The sequence below is a fragment of the Cynara cardunculus genome, assembly GCF_001531365.2.
Source record: "Cynara cardunculus var. scolymus isolate 2C chromosome LG 13, CcrdV1, whole genome shotgun sequence".
NCBI classification, from domain to species: domain Eukaryota; kingdom Viridiplantae; phylum Streptophyta; class Magnoliopsida; order Asterales; family Asteraceae; genus Cynara; species Cynara cardunculus.
Genome location: NC_037540.1, coordinates 23106626 through 23123297, shown reverse-complemented (window position 1 = coordinate 23123297; position 16672 = coordinate 23106626). Strand labels below are relative to the sequence as shown.

General features: G+C 39.1%; 1 protein-coding gene across 8 annotated transcripts in view; it reads right to left on the bottom strand.

Annotated features, from left to right (window-relative positions):
- Positions 1–16672, bottom strand: part of LOC112524372 (protein PIR) — a 57852-nt gene that overhangs the window by 17835 nt on the left and 23345 nt on the right. For 7 of the 8 annotated variants that reach the window (XM_025134156.1, XM_025134160.1, XM_025134161.1 and 4 more), the window contains exons 9-15: positions 13396–13465; positions 13240–13304; positions 11587–11782; positions 9302–9453; positions 8345–8438; positions 7865–8080; positions 5485–5696 (exon numbers count right to left, since the gene is read on the bottom strand). In XM_025134156.1, coding sequence (XP_024989924.1) covers positions 5485–5696; positions 7865–8080; positions 8345–8438; positions 9302–9453; positions 11587–11782; positions 13240–13304; positions 13396–13465 — 1005 coding nt within the window. The remainder of the gene's footprint in view (positions 1–5484; positions 5697–7864; positions 8081–8344; positions 8439–9301; positions 9454–11586; positions 11783–13239; positions 13305–13395; positions 13466–16672) is intronic. The other variant, XM_025134163.1, reaches the window with a different exon arrangement.

Sequence of the window (16672 nt, the reverse complement as noted above, 5' to 3'; positions counted from 1 at the left end):
TCTGTTTACTCATAATTCCACCAGCCTCCTTTCCCTTGAGTTCTCTCTATTTTCTTCTTCTTCTTTTCTCATCTCTATCATTGGTCCGACCTACCCTGTGACCTGCCGGACTCATGGAGACGCATTCTGTTCAAAGCCGTTTTGAACAGTAGGACGAGCAGATTCAGCGCTTACAAGCTGATTTGTTGGAGATCAAATCGGCGATTTCAGTATTAGATTCGGATCGTGCTGAGACAAGTGAGTTTCGTCAAATGATGTTAGGTTGGATGAAACGGCAATCCCACATTCCGCGGGGTGATCCCGGTTCGTTTTCTGGTGATTCTCCTCCGTCACCAAAAGGAGGTATGTCCTCGGGATTGTTTTCTAATTCAGGACCGGCTTCTTTGTCTCCTACGGGAGGCCTTCCTTGGGCAGTAAAGAAGATTAAACTCCCAGAGTTTTATGGCCTTGATCCTCAAGGATGGATCCAGAAGGCGTCACTATATTTCGATATCAATAATATCTCTCCTCATCTGCGAGTTCGTTACGCAGATGAGGAGAGATATTATTGATATCTCTCCTGGTTTACCATCGTTACGCAGGTTCACGATTCCCTTACCTGGGATCAATTACAAGTTGAATTACTGCAGCGATTTAGCGGCCTTGAAATCCAAAACCCTTTTGAGCAATTAGCCACAATTATACAGACCGCTTCAATTCATGATTACATTGATGATTTCGAATACCTCTTGTCGTTGGTTCCTAAAAATTACTTGAGTCTCAGGCAATAGGTTATTTTATAGCGGGTTTACGTGAGGACGTCAAACGTTGGGTTCGTTTACATTGACCTCAATCTCGGTTGGATGCGATGTACCTGGCGAAAGATGTAGAAGAAATGCTCCGTCCATCATCGACTGCTGTTTCTCATTCCCGTTATCGATATTCTCATGGGGGAGGGCCGAATGAAGGGGGTCATGGGCAGTGCTATTCTCAGTTGGGCCAGCCCAATGTTCGTGGGCCTCAAATTGTACCTCACAGTGATAAGCCTCCTTATGTAAAAAATGATACGACTCGTTCCCCACCGTATCGTCCATCGGCATCATCCCTATCGGAGCTCTCTCAGGTTTGGCATCGTGACCGTGGAGTTCGCTCTCTTACGCGAGCGGAGTGGGAGGATCGTCGTAAGAGGGGTTTGTGTTTTCGTTGCGGCCAACAATTCGGCCCCGCACACAAGTGTCCAGAAGGGAAATTGCGTGTTCTGCTATTAGRAGATGATGAATACGAGGCCRATGAAGGGGAATTAGGTACCGAGGAGGAAGAGCTGCCGTCTCGTTGTTCCCCAAATGAAGTTCCAGAGCAGGGTTTATGTGCTTCATTAGAATTGTTTGGTGCCTGTTCCACAATAGCGGGAGGAAAAACGTTAAAATTAGAAGGTACTATCTCTGATATACCTTTGCTGATTTTGGTAGACAGCGGGGCAACTCATAACTTCATCTCTCAACGGTTGGTAACGTCTCTGCGTCTCTCTTCAACGCCGTTTGATGGTCTCAATATTCAGCTGGGTGATGGCCATAGAGTATTCATAGATCACAGGTGTTGTCAACTCTCAATTATGTTGGGCACTTGTTCTTTTTTGGTGGATGTTTTAGTTTTCGATACGGGAAGTTTGGATATGGTATTGGGAATGGAGTGGCTACGGTCTTTGGGTGAGGTCACCCATAATTGGGACAAGGCTTGGATGCGTTTTACGCATCAGGGAACCCCTGTTCACCTTAAAGGATTAACCTCAGCCCACTCAACTGCAGAATCACTTCAGACTTGCATAACGGTTCCGTCAGCAGTACAGTCTCCTACCGGGTTTTCCTTGTTCGCAATCTCGACCGACACTCCAGGTCTATCTTCTGTTCAAACTATTGAATTACAGCAACTTTTAGACATATCTTAAGCTATTTTTAAAGCCCTATCGGGTCTTCCTCCGTCCCGAGTTCATGACCATGCTATTGTGTTGATGTCTCCACAACCCATTAGTGTACGTCCTTATCGTTATCCCCACATTCAAAAAGCCGAAATTGAGCGACAAGTCCGTGAGTTGCTATCCTTGGGAATGATCCGCCAAGTAAAAGCGCTTTCTCAAGCCCGGTAATTCTAGTTCGTAAAAAAGATAATACTTGGTGTATGTGTGTGGATTATCGCGCTCTAAATAAGGCTACCATTCCGGATAAGTTCCCGATTCCCATGGTCGAGGAACTTATGGATGAGTTATATGGTGCTYGTTATTTTTCCAAATTGGACTTAAAGTCTGGCTATAATCAGATTCGTATGAGGCCCGATAGTATTGAGAAAACAGCCTTTCGAACTCATGACGGCCACTATGAGTACCTAGTCATGCCGTTTGGCTTAATGAACGCCCCTTCGACATTTCAAGCAGTAATGAATAATGTATTTCGGTCTTTATTACGTAAATCGGTCGTCGTATTTTTCGATGATATATTAATATACAGTCCAAGTTGGGAAACCCATGTAAATGATTTGAAGGCTGTTTTGGCTTTGTTACTACATAACCATTTTGTAGTAAATCAGAATAAGTGTTCTTTTGGACAGTCATCGGTGGAGTATTTGGGACACGTCATTTCTCGCACCGGTGTGGCCATGGATCCTAAAAAGGTGGAAGCAGTCGTTGATTGGCCAGTTCCTAAAAGTATTAAAGGATTACGGGGATTTTTGGGGCTTACCGGATATTATCGGAAATTCGTTAAACATTATGGAAGCATCGCTCGCCCTCTAACCGATCTCACAAAGGACGCCTTTCTTTGGACTTCGGTTGCTCAAAGCGCTTTTGAGGCTTTGAAAGATGCTTTGGTACACGCTCTGGTACACGCTCTGGTTTTGGCTCTTCCCAACTTCAGCCTCCCTTTCGTTGTCGAATGTGATGCTTCGGGGCGGGGCATCGAGGCTGTTCTCATGCAACAAGGACAGCCCATCGCTTACTTCAGCAAAGCCTTGAGTGACCGTAACTTGGCAAAATCGGCGTATGAACGGGAAATAATGGCTTTAGTCTTATCAGTACAACATTGGCGTTCTTACTTGTTGGGTACTACTTTCATCGTCAACACTGACCAAAAGAGCCTCAAGTTTTTATTACAGCGGCGTATCACTACTCCTGATCAACAGAATTGGGTGGCTAAACTCCTTGGCTATAATTTTGATATTCAATACAAACCGGGTCGAGAAAATCGAGCTGCTGATGCGCTTTCTCGACGTGTTGATTCTGGAGACTTTCTCCAATTATCCTCTTCTCCACTATGGCTTCAAGGGGCTGAGTTATTGAAGGAAGCGTGTAGTGACCCAGAAATACAGCAGATCACTTCGAGTTGGTTAAACAACCCAAGTTTGCATCCGAGGTATGGGGTCCGACAAGGGGTTTTGTTTTATAAGGATCGTTTGGCTATTCCTCTTACTTCCACGATGATTCCATCCTTATTACAGGAATTCCACCAATCTGCGTCTGGTGGGCATTCCGGTTATTATCGTACTTACCGGAGGTTAGCGGCTAATCTCTATTGGCCGGGAATGGTGGAGAAAGTTAAAAAGTTTATTCGTGAATGTGATACTTGTGAACGATGTAAGGCCAGTGCCACCTTACCTGGGGGTTTGTTACAACCATTAGACATTCCGGAAGCTATTTGGGAACATCTTTCGATGGATTTCATCGTGGGGCTGCCTAAATCAAAAGGGTTCGATGCTGTCTTAGTAGTGGTCGATCGACTGTCAAAGTACAACCATTTCATTCTTCTTAAGCACACATATACGGCCAAAAGTATTGCGGAACTCTTTATTCGTGAAGTTGTGAGACACCATGGCATTCCCAAGTCTATCATCAGTGATCGAGATTCGTTATTTCTTAGCCGTTTTTGGCAAGAAATCTTCCGTTCTCAAGGTACGAAGTTGCTTATGAGTTCCGCGTATCATCCTGAGACAGACGGTCAAACGGAAGTAATTAATCGATGTCTCGAGGCTTATTTACGCTGTTTTGCTACTGACCAACCCCGTAATTGGTCCATGTGGCTACCTTGGGCGGAGTTATGGTATAACTAAACCTTCCATAGTTCAACGGGTAAGTCACCTTTTGAAGTGGTCTACGGTCGCAAACCGCCTTCTGTTATTCAATTTATTCCCGGAGAGATACGGGTGCAAGCCGTCAGTCAAGAACTTCATGATCGTGATAAGGCTTTGAAACAACTTAAACTCCACTTATCCCAGGCTCAAGCAGCAATGAAGGTCCAGGCAGACAAAAAACACAGAGAGGTGAACTTTATGGCAGGAGAATGGGTATATGTTAAGTTGAGGCCATATCGCCAAATGTCAGTAACATCGCGTATTCATCAAAAACTTGCTGCTCGTTTTTTTGGGCCTTTTCAAATCTTGGAAAAGATGGGACCAGTGGCATATCGTCTGGATTTGCCTCCCACTTCGAAGATCCACTCCGTCTTTCATGTCTCGTTACTCAAGAAAGCAGTGCGGTCGGAAAGTGAACAAATGTTACCTCCAGAACTGGAAATAGGCGGTGCTAATCAGCTTATTCCAGTGGCAATCTTGGCTTCTCGGACAGTCAATGTTTTCCACGATTCCGTTTATCAATGGCTCATTCAATGGAAGGGTTTGCCAGTAGAAGAGGCTACATGGGAGGATGTCGTAGCAATGAGGAGTCAATTTCCAGATACAAGTCTTTGAGGACAAGACTTTATTCGATGGCGGGAGTAGTGTTACGAAATCAAAAGTCATGCAGTCCAATATGAATAAACCAGTAGAATGGAAAGTTTATTCTAGAAGGGCTAAAAGGGTAACTATGGAAAGTGGCTAGAAAGTTAGTTATTTTGTTTCTTTTTAAGGGGAGGAGGGGATACGTATCTTTTCATGTCATTTAGTGCTTTYTGTTGTATTGGCTCTTTGCATGTGCATTGAGAGAGGGAATTCTCCCTGGATCGTTCTATATTTTCTGTTTACTCATAATTCCACCAGCCTCCTTTCCCTTGAGTTCTCTCTATTTTCTTCTTCTTCTTTTCTCATCTCTATCAGACTCCTTGTGGTATTGGCACTGCCAAAGGGGTCAAGCAAATAAGTGTTTCTTGTCAAGTTTGAAAGTGAAGCCATCTTAACATGTCATCAAGGCATGCTCATCATAATATATGCTCGAATTTATCATCTATGTTAGTAATTACAAATATGATACTGCAAATGAGATATTTACTGCAACATATATTTCACTTTGCTGATATAGCATGTTAGTAGATCGTCTCCATTCAGATCCAATAGAAAATTACTGCAACATATATTTCACTTTCACGAACACTAGTTGTGTGTGTTTAATAAAAAGAAGTCCGCATTTGGCTGCACCATGTTCATATAGACTTTTTTCGCTTTATGCAGTAAACAAAGATGCTCAAAGAAGAAAACCCCTGGGTACCCCTCGATCTCAATATTGAAGCTAAAAAGGGTGATGCCAACCTGCAAAGATCCTTTTTCTTTCGGAATGTGGTACGCAACATGGCTGCCAAAGTGTTCTGCACAAAATCCTGAATCTCAGCATGAACAGTTTCCCACAAGGCATCTGCTACTAATGTGTCACACCGCTGCATCATTGATCCAATGCTTTTAATGTAGCTAACAATTTCAACTAAAGCCTTCCTTTCATCAGCGCTATAATTAAAGCGTACCACCTGCAACAAATATAACGTTTCACGTTTATTTGGCAGAAGAAAGAAGAGAGAGAGAATCAGAACACCATCCACAAGTTTCATAGTTCTTATATCATATCATCTAAGACCATAAGAAAAGGTAAATGCCTCTTTTTCTCCTGAAGTTGTCGGCAAAAAAGAATTAGAGCAATCAGAATTCAGAGGGACGCATGCCCAAATAAAAAATAACCAACATCTAAAGATAAACAAAACCTTCTCAAACAGAGAAACCGTGATAATATCTCTATCATATAACATACATGTAAGATGATCCACAAATAATTCAGTCAATAACCACCCAAAGTGTGCACTTCACCATTTCATATTTCATGATGAAAGAAAATTACTTTCATGTACAATTGTTCCCAGAAATAAATAAATAAAAGCTCCAAGACAACATCATTAAGAGCATAGATCTTTGGTTCAGACATAAAAGCGTCTTAACATAAAGCTTACACTGTTACAGCGATTAAAATATGAAATCGCACTCAGGACCGTGATTTGACATAGCGGTTATTGCGATGGTAAGGCGGTGGTATAGCAGTCCAAAAATAGCGGTTCATATAATAATTAGAATTATATATATGCATACATAACTCAACATATTCTATGTATTCAATAAAAATATATAAGAATAATGATGTCTAAGTCCAAATAAAAATAATTGAACAATGTGAATACTTTTATTTTAACAAGAAGTCAAAGTGATGGTGTCCAAATCCAAAAAATAAGAATAATGGTTTCCAAGTTCAAAAAAATAAGAATAATGGTGTCCTAGTCCAAAAAAATAAGAATAATGGTGTCCTAGTCCAAAAAAATAAGAATAATGAAGCCTGGATATTGTTCGACTAAAAAAAACGAATGCAAGTCCTAAATAGCAGCCCACAAAATTACTTTTTAACACACAAATAGCATATCTACAAATAGCGGTTATGTGGCTGCTTTCTTGCGTTCAAAATGCAGTCATTTAGCAGTCAATAGCGCTGCTAGTCGCCAAATCGCTGTTTGACCACCGATATTTGTCCCATGACCGCTAACCACGATAGCATCGGTATAGCAGTGCGATTAACAGCATAGCATAAAACCAAACACTACACCTCCAGAAAAATTGAGAGCTTGATGAACCAGGTGGGACACAGGCATGTGAACATTTTCACACTCAGGAGTCCCAACAGACAATCTACTTTATACCTAAAGCTAAACATAAAAAATGACAAATGAGAAATGCAAATGATGTAGACCGATAGACATTGAAACACTCAATCAGCAGGTCAGATTCAAGTCACCTAGGTTGCAACAAGGTAAGAAGTTGACACATCAACAAACTCAACCAGGGTCAAGTGGGCTCAAGATGCTGACAGAGAGACTCAAGCAAAGGCCAGGGACGACACACAAAGGCTACAGCAGGTCCGGAAACTCTAAACAGGTCCTTATGAGGTGGAAAGGTGCCGCGAAACTGCAAGGGATAGAGAAGCTCTGGCAGGTGATAGTATAAAGAAAGTTGTGACGGATGGATCAAGGTTGAAACAAGTCGGATTAACTTCAGACATCGAGGAGCTCACATGTAAGGAATGTAGAAGCCCTGGCAGGTGACAGCGTAGCTGAGAATTTTTTGGTTGAAAGAATCAAACTTCATTCCCATATTGCAAATTAAACTCACAAGATCCTAGGATGAGATACAAACTATTGTCACAAACAAACCCTAACATTATCCCCAAACCTATCTTCGTACATTTCCTCTTTAAAATGTTAGGTACATTTACTTTTAGACATAAAACATATACAAAAGATAATAAAATAATAACAATAGCAATTACAACTTGAAAGTGAATCGAACATATTGACACATCTTAGTAGGAAATTATGTACTTACTAAACATGCAGGATTTTTATAGCATAAATTTATAATTAAATGATGCAAGGATAAGTAATATGAACTCCTCCTAAAGCAACAACAAGCAATTGATACTCGAAATATTCTAGCATTAACAGGGAAGTTTTAATCACCTTGTTGAATATTGCAGCAGAATAACTAGTTTGGATGAATTTACATCCTTAATAGTGGCAAAAGAAAGAAAGATGAAAAGCAACTAGGCAGATTTACGTTGTTATGAGAAAATAGGAAAAAACAAGACAACATATATAGAGACCTTTTCATAATCAGAAATTGGTGTTGTCATTTCAATTGACTCTGAAGGGACGATGTCCTTGCAGGGGCGTGAGAATTTCCATGCACATTGCTCCCATATGCGAGCACTCCATCGGCTCAAAAGCTGAAAACCTTCAACAACCATATCGTACATACTACCTTTGACTTCCTTAGACCATTCAATATCTGCACCATCTATTGATTTCAATAATGCTAGCTGTCAAAGTAAGGAGGAAGAAAGATGCAATTGTTAACTAATTTAGCAGTCATAAGATTATCAAAATAGAGCAGAAAATTTGTGATTGTTGAAACTATTCTATATATAGGGAAAGTAACAGTTGGTGACTAACAATGTCAATATTTACAAATAGAATAAATAGATTACCACATCCAGAAGCACAAACATATAATAAAGCATTCACATTCAAATACGAAAAGTCAAAAAAGTTGCATACAAACAGAGAGTTAATGAAATGAACACCTGGTTCATAGCAGAAGCAAAACGGATAGTAAAGTCATCATGCTCAGCACGAATTCCTCCAATGTGATTAACAATCAAATAATGTCGCTGATAAGTGAATCAAGTCAAGGCAAACAAATATGAGACAACCAAATTCAAAGTCTTCTAAACACATAGCTATGACAGAATCTCAGCTAACAACCAATATTATTGATAGTATCAAGTACTGAATCAACGACAGAATGGATGTGTTATAGATACTTCTGCCACCTCTGGATTGGCAGCAGAATCCTTATCAATCTATCTTACATTTTGGATATAGTGCACTATAAAAGAAGAGTCACACAACAAAAAATGGGTCCTTAATAATATCAATATATTTGTAATTTTTCATATGCCGATAGATGATCAGCCCAGCTCTACTTAATATTCATGTAGTCTCTTAGACGCCACACAATGAAGATTAATGTACCACGCAAGTGAGTAATATGGTACCACGAATAGTAGATGTGCTAGGTTTCCTCTCTTCTTCCCAAAACCTTTTGAAAACTTGACAACAAATGCAGTTCAAGAATTTATGATTATAACTATAAACAGTCACAATGATGATTTAAAGCGTGGCAACGAAAGAACACATCAATGGTAGAGTCCCAAAGTAATGATAGAGGGTCAGCAGAATATATTGGATGTTGTATTTATAAATTCTCTGCTAGACAGCTGAAAATATTTGTGACAACTGATATCTAAAACGGAATGGAAAACAATTATTTAGAAACAGGGTGTGTGATACTTATAGATTGCCCTTGACATTCATTGATATTACAACTAATATTTGTTAGTATCATCCATTAGTCACGGTCACCAAGGAGAGTGCAGATGTTTGTTCCATCAATAGAAAAAGTAAGAAAACATGATCTTTTTTCCTATCAACATAAATATATCTCTAGAATCAAATAAAAAACTTGACATGGAGGATATTCTTGTACTTCACGAGGTGGAAGCTCATGAGGAGCCGGTAGACTTAGCAGGCGGGTTTGAGCAGAGAACTTGGGGAAGTACATAGAGAGCTCCTTCAAAATTGCAGCTGGTGAAAGATGAAGATCTGGGAATGCAGGTATCACTGGATCATTCTACAACAAATAAATGTAAATTTCTAAGCTTCTTTCAATTATGTCGCAACACCTGGATCAATGAACAAACCATTGACAGTGCAAATAATAATACATGATAAATTATCAACTACATACTGGAGAGCATCAAAGCCAAAAATTATGATACATTCGGGGAAAATCAATACATTTTGTCATATGGATGGATAAAATCGCACAACACATTTTTAGCATCCATCCACGACCCGACGGTCCCATGAGGGTTCTTTAACCAAATAGAATTTATTCTACAAAAATTAAAACAAGGCCCCCATTGTTAAATGATCATTGGCATTGTTTTTCTTTTATTAATTAGTGTCAATTTAGTGGGTGCAAATGGTACAAAGCATGAATTTGAAAAAAAAAAACAAATTAAGAGATCTAGAAATTTGGAAAAAGTACAAGTTGAAGGCGATTGCATGAGCAACTATGCTGTTACTTGCGGCGCAATAGCGGTGCAACAGAGGTTATCGGTCATAAGCAAAAATAGCGGTGGTAAAATTGCGGTGGAAATTGCAGTTTCGATAATCACAACGCAATTTACCACTATTCACCGATATTAAGTTAAATAGCAGTCGCAATACCGATATTCTCAGTTGGGCCTCTTTTGTATCTAGTGCTCACATCTTTGTCCTTTTTTGGGCTTTTATTTTGACTTGGGCTCTTATTTTTATTTGAGCCCTTGTTTTACTTTAATCCATTAACAGTCAACGAATATCATCCAGCATCCGGGTTTAGAAATTCTTAGAATCTTAGGTTTTCAATTCCTTTCTATCAAAAACGACAGTCAACCTCTTCGACACTGTTCAGAGTTCTCTATCAACGTTAATGAACATTTTTCTTATGGTGACGACAATTTCCATCCATTGATTGCAAACAATCTTCATATCTATAAAACTTCTGATACATTCTTGCTATGATTTCCGTCCCTTGCAGTTGCATTCGTCTAAAATTTTGTTTAAGAGGAAGAATTAATCAGATAAATAAATTAATCAGTGAAGGAGATAGATAACTTGGGGTCAAAATATACATTTTGGGTTAGGAAACATAAGCAGGTTTACTTACCCAGCATACGAATACCATGGGCTGAACATTAAATTTAGCAATTGTACTAGGGTGATACTCCTATGAAGAGTTTAAAATTACTTCTGACATATTGAGAATTTAACCTCATATGTACCATTTATATTAACTTCATTATTTTGTTAATATATGCGGGTAAGAATCCCACATGGTTGAAGAATTAATTTTTTCAGAAACCAATGATGCAAGGCTAGTCTCGCCATTGCACTGCTCCAAAATTAAATGTGGTTTACTATTTCTCACATATCATGTTCCTATTAGCCATCAGATCAAGAATGGAAGATGAAAGATTGGCCAGAAGAAAAGGTGGCACCCTCTAACATTATCCATGGATGTGCTCCTTGTATGTATGCACACAAACATACATACATGTATATATGAATACATAGATAGATAGATGGACATATAATATACTAGTGTTGTACTCGCGCGATGCAGTGCGAGTGAATCACAATTTTGAAACATTAGTTTAGCCTTGAATCATGAGTTTATGTGGTTATTTTACAAGTCAACTAATATATAAAGTTGAAGGTTAATATGGTGTATGTATTAGCAAGATCGATTGGAAAATAATTGCACACATGTTGAGTTTCTAAACCCATATAAAGTTGAAGGGTTGGGGTGGGGTACATGCAGGATCTGAAACCCTTTCTGATATTGTTGCTTCAAATTTCAGTTTACTTCAAGAGAAAGAAGAACTTTATATTTGAATTTGGGTTCAAAATAGGAAACAAACAAAGTGTCAAACAACTTTGGGAAGACCAAACGTATCTTTTTCATGTAAATATGGTACTTAAATATGAAACTTTGACCAAACAAATGGTATGTTTTAAGCATTTGTACATTATGCATAATAGTTTGTACTTAAGAGATTTTTGAATCTCTTGCATAAATTGATAGTACTTTAGACTTGTAATTAAGACTTTTGGTCTAAATGCTTATTAATGTAGTATAGATGAGTGTGTGAATAATGCATATTTGGCATTTACAGTCACAATGGGGTTTCAGAAAAGGAAAAAAGATCGGGTATACCTTAAAAATAGTGATGAGTCTGTTCATCTTCACCCTCTTGTTAAGTGATTCGCTGTCTTTTTCTGATGATGTTGCTAAGACAACAAGAACAGGCAGAACACGAAGAAGTACATGTCTTTCAGGAAAAAGTAGTGCAAAATCCAACTCTAGGCACTCCGCCGCATAGACAATCAGAACTTGTAGGATGTCTTCCACACTATCATCGGTTAGGGAACTCAACAAAAAAACAGCCATCCATATATAGAAACCAACTAGCTCTAAGAATCTTTATTGTATTATAAGAAGCATTCCAGGCACCAAAGGGCCTTAGGCCTAGCAATACACGGTAACCCAACCTTCCTAGAGGTTAAGGGTTCCAACCTCACCAAAGTTGGCGAGTGTGTGTGAGTTTCATTTATCGTATATAAATATTATATACTTCAAAAAAAAACAATCCATGCATTACTATGTGTATGTACACTTATATACTATTTACAACATCAAGTTTAATATATCACTTACATAACCCAAAAATGTATCAGTAAACCTAAACTAATAGGTTCTGATAAAGCCTTGGTTTTCAGCCTCGATCTGGAGCAAGCATGATACACTAAGAATATGTAATTCTGTTGAATTATAAGTGTACACATGTGTAAAAATCCAGCATCTAATAACTATGCAAGTATAAACAGTATAAAGTACAAACCTCCAATTTAGAAATGATAATAGCAACTTGAATGGGAAAGTAGTGAAGTGCTCATCAAATTTTATTGGTTTTTCCACTTGCATGGCCCAACAAACAAGATTTATCAATAATAGATTTTAATTTCCATCCAATTAATATGGGATCTCACAAATCTATGTGCCCAATAGTTGATGATAATACCCTTTAATTAACAATGGCCAATTAGCCATCAAATTTATTGGTTGATTAAGCACCCCCAATCTTGATGATAGAATGAGGTGATTGATAGGGTTGCAACAACTTAAGTATGTTATCCATTTATCTTTTTGTTGAGGCACTCAGGTAAGTTAAACAAACCATCAAGTTCTGTGATCCTTTCATCTGTTTTGCCCAACTTAAATTAGTTTAACTTCAGAAAAATCATAACCCCTTGTAGATCATGTACTAGGTTCTAGCAAACTAAGATCAAAATAATTAGCAATGTTTCTAGAGATCTTGGGGAGAGCTCCTACATACAAAGACCAAAAAGAAGACATCAATTGCCTATAGACAACACAATTAAAATCAATGTTGAAAGATCTTATAGAGAAAAATCATGCAGAAGTCTAGATAAACTCTATCTAACCAATGAAGGTAAGATTAATAGAAGAAAATGTGCACTAAAATGAAAACAAGATGATGCTTAAATAAAAAATAGTTTAACATTTAACACTCAACAAAAGACCAAAAGAGCTTCATGTGCCATCTAAATAGGCTTGCTTATTAATTATTAAATGTAGTTAATCAAATTTTCTTCTTTATTTTAAAACAGCACACATTCTTAGATGGTACCACATCTAATGTACACACACACACACACACACACACATATATATATATATATATATATTGTGACTGTATCTGAGAGCTACCCACAACAACAGCTTGCTAGAGGGGCTCCCACATAAACACATGGTTGGTGCAATAATAATATAGCATTGATAGGATACTTGTTCACCCGAAACATCTCAACATGCAAGTTCAACAAAATAGCCCACCTTGTGCTCAAGAAAATCTGCAAGCAACTCCATAAACATGAAAGTGACCTAAATCGGTTTATCATATCCCTTGACTGTTGAATGATGACATCACATAAACATGAATACCTGTAAATCATCCAACTCCTCTCTCATTGAATCCGTGTCTTGCCACTGAATACTGACTTGAGTAAATGTCCTGACAATGGAAAGAGAGATCTGATAAGATGAAGCAATGCAATTTAGACTCGTGAAAGTGGCAGAAAGTCATCACATTCTACTTATTTTCTATCACAATTGACATCTTTTTTAGCTCATTCATAAAAAAAAATATGTGCCACACATCCACACCCAAAAGTTTAGCTATGATCCTATAGTAATCTAACATTAGAAAAAATCTTCTCATAGAATACCTGAAGGAATCGCTGATTAGTTTTTGGAGAACATATTGTACGTGTTGTGAAGAAGAATGTGAGTGCGACAATAATTCGGTGAAATGTATGTGATTGACCAATAGTAAGAGATTGCAGGTTCTTCCGGTGGAATATGTTAGAAACTTTTCAACCAGCCAATGCAGTTTGTAAGATTTTCTTTTTTGATGTTATTATCCATGCATCACTCATGTTGGTGATTTTAGTATCATCAAGCATTTTGGTGTAATAGATTATGCAAATTGTAGCATGCCTGCAAGTCATCACTAGTTTTAGAACTATGCCCATAACGTCACTGCCATATATGTGACGGGTATTATTTATATTGATAATATAATATAATTTTCCCACTTTTCTCTTGTGTTTTACATCCTTAAATGGATTACTTGAGTCTTTTCTGTTATTATTTTATATCTTTCTTGTTTATGGAGGTTGGAAATAGAAACAATCTAGTTTGGTGACTTTTGGGTTAAAAGTCAAGGTTTTGGAAAGGCGTGTTGGAAGCATACTACAGCATGGGCTGCAGGAACCGAGGGCCTTTTTGGCAAAAGTACGGTGGATGTTTTGTGATCTTGTCCACCTCATTTACAGCCGGTCTACTGCATGAGTGGACCGGACAAAACTGGATATGACTGGACAAGACAAGAGAGCAGAACTGGACAAAACAGGAGAGCATCGACAAAATGCTCAGAAAATCTATTTATTGATATATATATATATATATATGACGGGACAAGTGTGTCTGTCTGGTGTTTGGTACGACTAGGATTGGATAGGACAGAACTAGACAAGTTTCCCCTAAAGTTATTCGTTGATTTTATATATCATATAATAGTTATAAATAACACAAATAAAGTAAATATTTAAATAATTTAATTTATGAACATTTTTACACAATTTTCATATAAAAAAATATATAATAGTACCAAATTTGAATGAAAATTTTGATATAATTGATGGTAGTTCGAAAAAACCTGATTCGCAAATAGGAAAAACTATGTTTTATTCGGTTTAGAAGATCCTTATCAATTGGCGAAGGCATGGTGAAGATTGTTGCAGCAACAATGGTTGTAGAGGTAAAGGCAATGGTGGTTGGTGGATGACGGTGGTTGTGGAGGACGTGAAGATGGTGGATAATGGTGGTGGTGGTGGCGATTGTGGAGGAGGTAGTTGTGGCTATTAGACAATTAAGTGTGATATATAATTATATATATATATATATAATTATATTAGAGGGTCTAGAGTGTAAATGTATCTCTTATATATATCCCTGATTGTAATCGGTATACACACACAATTACCAAGTTTATCTTGGTATCAGAGCCGGCCCTAAACGCCCTACGGCTGCTGCCCTACCGCTGCCGCCCTACCGCAGCCGGCCCTAAACGCCCTACAGCTGCTGCCCAGCCGGCCCTAAAGGCCCTACAGCTGCTGCCCTACCGCTGCCGCCCTACCGCAGCCGGCCCTAAACGCCCTACAGCTGCTGCCCTACGGCTGCTGCCCTACCGCTGCCATCACAAGGCAACCCTAAAGCTACCGCACCCGTCTTCTACACTACGGCTGCCTCACCTTCTGTCCAATGACAACTGTTGCAGCTTTCACTCCAACCGAGAAAACCACCCATAACTCCCACAAGTTTGGCTTCACTTTATCACCAAACAACTATTGCTATTGAAGACAATGGTTCAACCGTTCCTTGTCACAAACAACTTGTTCGGCTATGTTGATGGCACCACTCCTTGTCCACCGATGACTATCTCATCATCATCATCATCTGGAAAATCATCATCATCTGGAAAAGATGCCGACAGCACCACAGTGCCCCCACCACAACCGAATCCTAACTACACAGCATGGGTTTCCAATGATGCTCATGTACGGATGCTGATTATTTCTACAATCTCTGAGGCGTCGTTCCAACACGTTCAAGGACTTACCTCCCGTGATCTTTGGCTGTCTCTTGAACATGCTTACGCTCCTCACACATCATCTAGGGAATACACCCTAAAAACTCAGCTTCTTAAACTAGAGATGAAGCCTGCTGAAACCTCCTCCGCATACCTGACCAGGGCTCAAGAATATGCTGATGCTCTCGCCAATATAGGCGAACCAATGAAAGAAAAAGATTTGGTGATGTTGGTTATCTCGGGTCTTAGACAAGAATACAACGGGCTGAAGTCAACACTCCTTGGTCGCCAATTCCCAACTGCCTTTGCAAAACTTCATGGCCTGCTATCAGACCATGACTACATGATCAAGAAATCTGCAACTGACATCTCTCCGCCTCAAGCATTCTCGACTGTCACGAACAACCGCAACTCAGCGGTTCCTGGTGCCACCTCGTCTACTCCTCAACCGGATCAACTTCAAGCTATTCAACAGCTTCTGTCACAACTTGGTCTTCAAGTTCAGCTTGTTAATGCACAGCCTGCACATGCCTTTTACACCAACAGATCTGGGAATAACCATGGCCGTGGACGTGATTCTAGACGCGGACGAGGAAACTACAACAACAGAAGTCAAAGAGGAGGTAACCGTAATCAATTTAGTTGGGCTTCTAATCAGAACACTGTTTTGGGCACATGCAATAGGTGTGGGATTGGTCATATCCCGTCTCATTGAGACCCTGCTCCTATGAGGACGAGACAACTACCTTCTGCCAACGTTACAAATTACCAGTCACAAGCTTGGCTTCCGGATACAGGCTCTAGCCATCATGTTGCACCGGACCTATCTAGCTTCGATAACTCTGAGGCCTACTACGGTGAGGACAACCTTCACGTTGGCAATGGTAAGGGTTTACCCATTCTACACATTGGTTCCTCACAACTTCATTCACCAAACAAAACATTTTCCTTTAAAGACATACTACACGTACCTGACATAAAACAGAACTTACTTTATGTTCAAAAATTTTGTTTTGATAACCATGTGTACTTTGAATTTCACTCTACTTTCTTTGCTGTGAAGGACAA